This window comes from Meriones unguiculatus, chromosome 2 (genome assembly GCF_030254825.1).
Source record: "Meriones unguiculatus strain TT.TT164.6M chromosome 2, Bangor_MerUng_6.1, whole genome shotgun sequence".
Taxonomy (NCBI): domain Eukaryota; kingdom Metazoa; phylum Chordata; class Mammalia; order Rodentia; family Muridae; genus Meriones; species Meriones unguiculatus.
In genome coordinates this window covers 27,483,926-27,493,595 of record NC_083350.1, presented here as the reverse complement: position 1 = coordinate 27,493,595, position 9,670 = coordinate 27,483,926, and the positions used below count along the sequence as shown (strand labels likewise).

The 9,670-nt window shown below is 51.7% G+C and overlaps 1 protein-coding gene across 1 annotated transcript; it reads left to right on the top strand.

Moving 5' to 3' along the window:
- Positions 1 to 5,259: 5,259 nt before the first annotated feature.
- On the top strand, positions 5,260 to 9,670 carry Il17b (interleukin 17B). Its single transcript, XM_021633716.1, has 3 exons — positions 5,260 to 5,323; positions 7,133 to 7,422; positions 9,347 to 9,670. Exons 1-3 carry the CDS (start codon positions 5,303 to 5,305, stop codon positions 9,576 to 9,578), a joined length of 543 nt encoding a protein of 180 aa, XP_021489391.1. The 5' UTR covers positions 5,260 to 5,302; the 3' UTR covers positions 9,579 to 9,670.

Here is a 9,670-nt window from a genome sequence, read left to right as displayed (position 1 = left end):
GATTGGACAGAACTAAGAATAGTACGTGCAAGCATACAATACCTAGGCCATTCGTGGCACACTTACAGACAGGCACTTACAGGACTTCGCTTTCATTGTTCTGTCCCCTCTGATGGAGCTCAGGGTGCCTGCCCCAGGTAACCCCAAGTTGCTCAGCTGCTGCATGCCTCTGATCATCAGGGTTCAGATTACTTTGGGTCAAAGTCTAAAATTTAAGCGTGCTCGAAATGAATTTACAACAAAAACAGCCCAAAGAGACCAAATACGAAGCGCCTGCTGCATCAAAGGTGGAATGTGTGTCCTGAGAGAAGAATGTCTCTGGAAGGCAGGGAGGTCCCTGGCAAAGACCCTACGCTAGAAGAGGTGTCCCTGGCCTGGGGTGTGTGTGTGTGTGTGTGTGTGTGTGTGTGTGTGTGTGTGTGTGCATCTTTCGGGTGGTGGTGAAGTGGCACACAGTCAATCTGCAGCCTAGAAGCATGGCCTTGGTACCTTCAGAGCTGGCCAATGGGCGCCTCAGGGTTGGTCACCAGAGAACCGGCTCCAACTCACACTTGTTTGACATCCACCCTTTCAGGGGGCGTCTGCTAATATCTGGCCTAAGCCCAGGGTCCTGCTGATGTGGCTGTCCCTCTCCACGCCTCATTCACCCAGCCGTTCCCTTTTTTGAGAACTGGGAGTTTGCTGGCTAGGGCTATTCCCACCAGCAATGTTCCTGTCTCTGGAGCTTAAAATAGCCCCTCTTGGCTGGGACTCTGCAGTGAGCAGTGAGGCAGGCATTTGTGCAAATAAGGGCTTGTGAGAAGGGTTCCTACCCAGGAGGGAGGGGGGAGCAGCATGGCAGAGGAGGCGAGACCTCCTGGAGGGATGCACTTAGAGGGCGGGCTCTTGCCTACAAAAAAAGAGTCTGTGAGTCTCTTCCTGACTACTTGGTCTCTATCTGGATCCCCTTGATCAGGGTCTGGGCTTACATCCCTCCCTCAGAGCCTCCTGGCCTGGCTGAGATTCCAGAGTAGGCATGTTGAGTAGAGAAACCTCTGCATTGTTCCAGCCTCATCCCCATCCATTTGATAATACCAAATTTCTATTTAGTAACACTCCAAAAGCATCCCCCAAATCCCAAGTCAAAAACCCATTTTATACTAATAGCAATTCCGATTTCTGCTATTATTAGTTGGACACTCACTTTTACCAGGCATTGCCCATAACACTTTGATAGTGAAAATCAAGTTGTTGATTTTTTGAGACAGGGTCTCTTGCAGCATAGGCTGCCTCAAATTTACTGTGTAGCTGAGGATGACCTTGATGTTCTAATTCTCCTGCCTCTGCCTTCTGAATGACGGGATGACAGGCATAAGCCACTACACCTGCTTTATCCAGTGCCAGAAACTGAACCCAAGGCTTTGTGCATGCCCAGAATCAAGCTATTATCTCTATTGCACAGAAGAAACAAAGGCCCAGATAAACCAGTCCCTTTTCCAAAGTCACACAGCTATGAAGAGGAAGACAGGACCAAGGCTAAAACCCATCAACCTGGAGATGGATTTGAACTACACTGGAAATGCGGGGCCCTACTCCTCTGGGTCCCAGTAGTTCTGGTGACTTACTCTGAGTTCCAGCATTGCCATCCTGTGTTACAAATGGTTTGATTAAATATATCACATTTTAGCAGGTGCTTTTTATGTGTCAGGAACATTACAGTTGAACTGCCCCTGAGCTTGGGAGCTCTAAGGTCTCCCAAGGACTGGAGTTCCTGCTGTGAGCAGCTTGACCTTGTGGACAACCACAAATGCCATCCTTCAGGAGCCATCCATCTTGTTCTGTTTGTTTTGTTTTGTTTTTGATTTTCCAGACAGGGTTTCTCTGTGTAGACCAGACTGGCCTCGAACTCAGACGTCTGCCTGCCTCTGTCTCCTGAGTGCTGGGGTTAAGGGAGCACACCACCACACCTGGCTTCCATCTTGCTTTTTGAGACAGGGTCTCTCCTTCGTCTTGCCATGTAGGCTAGGCTGATTGGCCAGCAAGTCTAGGGCTGTTCCAGTTACTGCCTCCCCAACACTGGGATTACAGTGCACATAGCATGTCTGGCTTTTCTCCTTAGGGTCTGGGGGTTGAATCAAAGCCCTTATGGCTTATGTGGCATCTTAGCATCTGAGCTATCTCCCCAGCCTCTAGTTGCTATTTTCTGAGAATATGGTACCAAGTTTAACACACTAAAGGCCGAGTATATAGTGTATCAAAGGGAAGGGGCATTTGGAGTCATCAGGTAGAAACTCTCAGTCACTGCCCTCCGCAGGCTGGCTGGCCATTACCTAAGACATCCTTAGCACTGGTCCTCAATAGCTGTGATATTGAGACGCCAGGGGCAGGCACAGGCCTTGTCCACCCTCTGGAGCTTCTGCCTCAGAGCCTACTCTAGGAAGAAGGAAGGGGTGCACAGGGCTCTTCAGGGCTTTCTGGCTTTCTGTTGGTGCCATCTAGTGGTGGGTGCCGTGAGGTTCTCGGCAGGTCTACATTAGATGGTACCGGATCACTGCTGCTGCGGTGATCCTGCCCATCCATCCATCCGCTATGCCTTTCTTCACACATGCTTCTAACCCTTATTCATAAGGCCCAAGGACTCCATTCTCATACACGAGGCTGGAAGTGTATGATTCTGAAGTCCTAATTTCTTCACCCTTCCTCTTGGCCCTGGCACCGACCTCTGAGACTGCCTGTCCACAGGTCCACACTCCAGACATCACCATGGGAACTTCTATGGTGTGCCAAAGGCAAGGCTGGAGGAAGAGCCTTCCTTCTGGTCCAAGACAGTCCAGGAATGGGGAAACTAGTGATAGTCCTTCTGCCATCCCCGGTCCATTTTGAGCAACCTGAGCTCTCAGTACTGACCAGCAAGGAGGCTCAGCCTCGCCCATGCCTGTTTGTCACTATAAGCATCGAGAGAGGATCAGTGAACAGAACGACGGGGGCCAGTTCTGCTTCCAGCTCCAGCACAAGTGCTGTGTGAGCCTGAAAGCCCTTGTGAACCTGAGAAGGCTCACCTTCCCTCCACTTCAACACTGGGTGTGGAGTGGTAAGGACCCCTGTTGCTTCTAGACTGGGTTTGTATTAAAATGAAGATTCCTGGGTTTCCTCTGTCAAGATCCCTGGGGCTTAAAACACTGGAAATCAGTCAACACCCTCCTTCTCTTTTTGTTATATTTTGAGACTGAGTCTCTTCTATCCCAGGCTGGCCTTGAATTTGATGTCTAGGTAAAGATGTCTCTGAACTCCTGATCCTCTTGCCTCTAATTCCCAAGTGGTGCCATCACAGGCTGTACTACCAGGCTCTGTTATGGAATCTCTATTGGCACACCCTGTAGCTGGGTACTGGGCAGCTGTTTTGTCCTGAAGGATCATTAGGAAGGGGTACATGTACTAGCAAGTAAGGGTACAGATATTTCTGGGGTCCCAGAAGACAGAGGGACCGCTATATTCCAGTATATATCTTTTGATTTCCTCACCTTTCTATGGATCCCGCTGTAGCTGCAGAAGAAAGCGAAGGGTTAGCCAAGTTGCCCCCATTCACTCCTTAGCTGGGTTCTTTCATTTGTTGAAAGAGGGGCTGGGACAGCCAGGGGCGGGGGTAGGGGCTTGTTGCCCAAGGAGGTATTTTCAGAGTCTCCCTCCCTCTGGAGTTTCCAAGGACAAAACAGAGCCCTGTCTAGTATTTGACCAAATATGGTGGTATCTCTCGAGGAGCTCAAGCCCCAGCCAGCTCCTCAGTTATGCTGTGGAAACCTGCCCCACACAGATTAATCTTGTGACATTCAGGAGCCTCTCACCCTGCCCTCCTCCTCCTCTTACCAGTTCTTGTAAATGGCCAAGACTGGCCTTCAGCAAGACACCGCTCAGTCTTCCTTTGCCTGCTCACTCTTCCTTTGCCGACATCTCCCCACCCCACGCCTGTCTCCCAGAGAGTGTATTTGCTGCTCGTTCTCGTTCAGTTGGCTGTTCACTCAAAGCCACCGAGGATGGTCAGTTTAGCTTTTGGGGCTCCATGGACCCTGGGTCACCTGAGCTCATGAAGCTGTCACCTGCTTTAAGAAAGCTGCATGCAGTGTCTCACTCACACAGAAGGGTGGGTTTAAGGGATATTAAAAGGAGAGGTGTTAAGACACATGAGCCCTATTACTAAGACAGCTGTTGTTTATCATAAGAAACATAATAATTATTGCAGCATCATTATATAATAAACAGTAAAGTGTCTATCGAGCACTTACTTTGTGCCAAGCATTGTCAGCTATGACATGACTTATTCCTTTTTTCTTTGCAACAACATCAAGAGATCTGGAAGCAGACTTAGTGTATTCAGTAGGAGTCAGCGGGGCCACTCTTTCTGGGGAGAAAATCCCATTATATGGAGAATACAGCTGAGGCTGAGTCAGAAGGAAAGTCATAAGCAGTCATACGGCGGGCAGGCCCTGAAAGTGGAGATCTCTCATGGAAGGTGTCAAATGTTACTCCGTGAAGGCCACAACAGTTGGCCATGGAGTTTTTAGGCGTCTGCACCTTGGCCTGGGTGGAGCACACAAACCCAGAAGCATGTTCGTCGAGGGCTAGAACTGGGCAGAAAATATCCCAACACAAACAGTGTGGGGTGGTTGTGTTGAGTTCTGGATAGGAACCAGGCCCAAAGCCCAGCTCTGACATTGCTGATTCACTGTGGAATACCGGGTAAATCCCCTTCTTGTTCAGGCCTCAGTTTCTCTGTCTGTGAACTAGAGGGTGGGCAACTGAGCTCACCTGAGACTGGTTGGAGTGGCTGGGGCTTGTTTCTCTTGATGATAGCGCTGTCTGGCTCTGGGCCAACACAGTTTCAGTACATTTTTCTCTCCTGACCAACCAGCAGCCCATCCCTCCTCCACCCTCACCCCCTTGCCATCCCTAAAGCAAACGAAGCTGATTGTCTTAGCTGGCGCTGTGGGTGCTGGCTGGTCAGCCGGCCGCAGGCCACAGGCGGAGGTGCCATCAGCCAGAGCCCCACCAGACACACAGGGCATTGTCCTTTGGTCAACAGCCCCTGGGCACCTCAGCCTGGCTCCTGGCCTGCCCCCACACCCCTCACCGCCTGCCACTGTGCTAAGGAACAGCCAGCCGGGGGCCCGAGGCTCCAGCTGACAGTGAGCCCACCCACCCACACCCCCCAGCAGCCCCCTGTGGAGCTATAATTGCCTCGGTCCATCCTGTTGCTGCCATTCTCTCTCTGCGGCATCTGGGGTTCCTGGCCGGTGGCAGCTGCAGACCTGCCGCCTGGCTTGGTGGGATGGACTGGCCACACAGCCTGGTACGTGGTGCTCCCCTACCCCACCTCCACCTTGTCTGTAGCTGTCCTTTCCCATTGATTCATGGCTGCCCATGTTTGGCTTGGAATCTGCAGGGACCAGCTCTGCCCTCTCCTTCAGGCCCAGAAAGAAACAGAGCCTGGTCTCAGTCTGCAGTCAGGGCCCAAGGCTGGAGCTCTAGCTCTGGGCACAGCCTGGTCACACTGAAGCTCATTGAGGCGGAAGCATCTGGGGGCATCCAGACAGACTCAGGCACTAGGGTTTTTCCAGGCCTGGCTTCTGGGATCTGGGTAGAATGCATGATGCTGGGCAAGCCCTTCCATCTTTGTTTCCAGTCCGGAAGTTGAGGGAGGGGATGTTGAGTTTGGTCTGTGTTCCCTCTGCAAGGTGAGTTAGGGAGTGTGTGGGAAGCTCAGCCGAGAAAGCCTGTAATGAGGGAAGTATTTCTGCAGCAGAATAGAGGACCAAAAGGAAGAATTTAGCAGCCTGATTCAGTGCTGTGGCTTTTACGCCAGCAAGTGGCTCTGCCAAGAGGGGCTGCGCTGGAACTTGTTTCTAAGGTTCAAGGCTTGCTGAGTAGCCTGGATAATAAACCAGGCCGGGTCCCTGTGGGCCGAGAGGTTCAGGGAAGGCAAAGAGTCTGGTAAGACTCAGAAAAAGCAAATGGGAATAGAAGGAGGGCAGGTCGTCTGGTGCTAAGGGAGAGGAGGAGGTGGTGGAGGAGTGATCTGGAAATGAAGTCTTACGGGGACCATGCGCCAGCTTCATGCTGTGTTCTCCTCCTCGCCCACTCTCATTTCCTTTCAGCTAAGCCTATAAGCGCCCAACACTCCTCTCACTCTTCCGCAATCCCTGGAAGACTTCAAGCTTCCTCTGCTCACGATTCCTCCTCCCCCCATTGAATTAGTCTCTAGAAGAGCTGGGCTCAGCCACCTTGCTGACGCGGGCCATGTGAGAGCCCTGCTCCCAGCCACCCCTGGACTCGTCCCTCCTACTACCCTCTGCTCTACCCAAACAGTTGTCACAACCGAGTTTCAGGGCAGGCACGGTAGTGGAAGCTATTCACTCTGCATGTGTATTATGAAGCCTGACAGGACACCGTGCAGATACAGACACGAGGGACAAGAGGTGTGGAAAGGATCTCTCCCGGAGTCTGTGCCCAGGCATGCGGGTGAGGCAGCTAAGGGGATCCCAAAGAATCACATGCCCAAGTACCACTGCCAACGTGTAAGGGATGCGGGGGTTAGTTATAGCAACTCTAGGATGTCCAAAAGCGTCGCTGAGGCAGTGAACTAGAGCCCTCGGCTGGGCAAGGTGTTTAGAAGGTGAAAGAAGACAGAAGGGTGCAGGCAGAGGCCTGTGCAAAATCCTTACCACAGCAAGGAATTTGGTGAACACAAGCTCAGAGGAGTCAAGGAGGGGCACAGGAGATGCCCGAGGGCTCAGGAAGGACGTTGAGGGGGAAGATGATACTGTCAGATGTGCTTCTCAAAATGGCTGCCGTTGGCCTTGATGAGTTGAGCTGACTAGAAGCCAGGCGGGCTTAGGAAAGCCAGTTAGGAGGTGGTGGAGCTGTCCTGGGAAGCAACTGTGGTCTGTAGATTGAGTAACTAAGGGGTGTTCAAGAGATACCCTACTTTAAGGACTTCAAGATGGCGGTGGGTGGGTGTGGTATCACCGGTGCCCAACACAAAGCAAGTGTCCATATTCACGGTGGCCAATGAAGAGGCTTTTCTCCTCCCTGACCTAACCCTAAGCCTTGGCCCAGAGAGACTTGGCTCTGGCCTTTGACCAGTAGCCTTCCTCCTCAGCTGCTCCTTCTTGCCATCTCCATCTTCCTGGGGGCCAGCCAGCCCCGGAACACCAAAGGCAAAAGGAAGGGGCAAGGGAGGCCCGGCCCCTTGGCCCCTGGGCCTCATCAGGTGCCACTGGACCTGGTCCCTCGAGTAAAGCCCTACGCTCGAATGGAAGAGTATGAGAGGAACCTCGGAGAGATGGTGGCCCAGTTGAGAAACAGCTCTGAGCCAGCCAAGAAGAAGTGCGAAGTCAACCTGCAGCTGTGGCTGTCCAACAAGAGGAGCCTGTCTCCTTGGGGCTACAGGTAGGTGGGTTGGTCACGGCAGGCCACCTTTCCCACTCTCCCACCGTCCCAGACACTGTGGTCAAGACCTTGGATTCGGAAGAGTTTTCGCCCCACTTCCGCCTCTCACCAACTGTAAGGCTTTTGCTCAATTGATTAGTTCTGCTGAGCCTCAGTTTCCCCAGCGGTCAGTGGAAGCAGTAGCGGTGGGAACGTCAATTATAAACAGGTAGCCTTCTTAATGTCTGCCTCAGAACCACCTCAGGGCCCCTGTGCTCACCCATCCCTAGGATGGATGCCCAGATCTCGGCGTTGCATCTGCTTCTCCATGCTCAGGGTTCACAGCCACGCTTTGACTGGGGAATCTCCCCACTGCCGTGGGTTGCAGAAGCAATGTCTGTGTGCCCAGCTCCACCTGCTAGGTCGGCATGCAGAAGGAGCCCCAAGGTGCATGAATTACACGGAATAAAGAACTGCCTAGCTCCCTCATAAACTCGGCCCAGAGCTTTCCCAGCCGTGTTGCTTCTATGCCCTAAGACTCTAGATTAGCACTGCTGGCCAGAACTTCCTGGTATAAAGTCCACTGTGGTAGCCAGGTGACTACGGAACCACTGGAATGTGGCTAATGAGATTGAAGGACTAGTATAAGTTTAGGTTGGTGTTTGTAGCCGGTGGCTACTGTGTTGAGTAATGTAGACCTGGAATGTGACGATGGAGTCAGTAAGGATTCCACAGGCCACAGCTTGCTCCTGCCCATGTGTCAGTCAGGGAGATTGTAAAACCGTAGGCTCATTCAGGATGTTTTTTTTTTTTTTTTAAAATGAAGTCTTTTTTTCTATTTATTTATTAGACAGCATTTTGCCTATGTGTGCCTATGCACCAGAATAGGGCACCGGATCTCACTAGATGGTGAGGAGCCACCACGTGGTGGCTGAGAATTGAACTCAGGACCTTTGGAAGAACGGCCAATGTTCTTTTAACCTCTCAGCCCATCGTTCAGGAGATTTTAAATTCATTTCCAAGCCAAGTGAGGTGGCTGATGCTGTGTGTACCTGGTCTAATTCTCCTACATCTCATGCACGTTTAACTAAGAAATCAAGACAGAGAAGAAAAGGAGCAGACGTTTGTAATGTAAATTCCGGACAACCCTCCGAAGGAGCTGTCCGTTTCCGCTCCCCAGTGAGTGCCTAAAGTTTAGGACACAAATGATACAACACGGTATAGGTATAAAAATATAACCCCCAGTATTCACGTATGGGAAGGAGAAAACCGACTCCCAAATCTTGTCCTCTGGTTCCTTGCAAGGTCTCTGATCACAAACAAACAAACAAACAGAACTTTAAAAGTCAACAACTAGTTGAGCTAGGCCTGGTATAATTCCAGCCCTGGAAAGGCTGAGGCAAGAGCTCTGCAGGCAGGAGGATGTCAGCCTGGGCTGCAAAAACGAGACCTTTTTCAAAAATGAAAAACAAACAAACAAACAAAAACAAAAGAAAAACCCCAATTGATCCAAACCAAACCGAAATACCCCAAAGCTTGTTGAATCTCTGAGGCTTGGCAGCACTAAGGGACAGGGCCCGGATCCTCTTGCAATGCAGATTCCACACCCATGTGTGCACATTTTACCTCTGTAGATTAGTTCCCCACAGTATGAAAATAGGGTAGAGAAGGAAGAGGGAAGACTTGGGTTTTTCCATGGTCCCCAAGGTATCTTACTGGGTGAAAGGAGGAAGCTGGTGACAGTGGTTACACAGAACCTGACTAGCAATGACTAGCTTCCAGATCTGAGTCTCCTCTCCGGGAAGGCAGAATTCATTACAACACACCCTGGCCACTAGCCCTAACCCTAACCTTGCAGGACTCCTTGGATTTGGCACGGGCAACTCTCTTTGTTATTCCTGGTGGCGCTCACCCTGCTCTCTCCCTCCCCACCCGCTCCTGGCAGCATCAACCACGACCCCAGCCGCATCCCTGCGGACTTGCCCGAGGCTCGGTGCTTATGCCTGGGCTGCGTGAACCCCTTCACTATGCAGGAGGACCGCAGCATGGTGAGTGTGCCGGTGTTCAGCCAGGTGCCAGTGCGTCGCCGCCTCTGTCCGCCACCTCCGCGCCCGGGGCCCTGCCGCCAGCGCGTCGTCATGGAGACCATCGCTGTGGGTTGCACCTGCATCTTCTGAACCAACCCAGTGGCCACTGTAACTCCTCCCTCCCTGCACCCATTGTGACCCTCTAGACAGAAAAACAATAAACATTGTCCTCTATAAAGGAA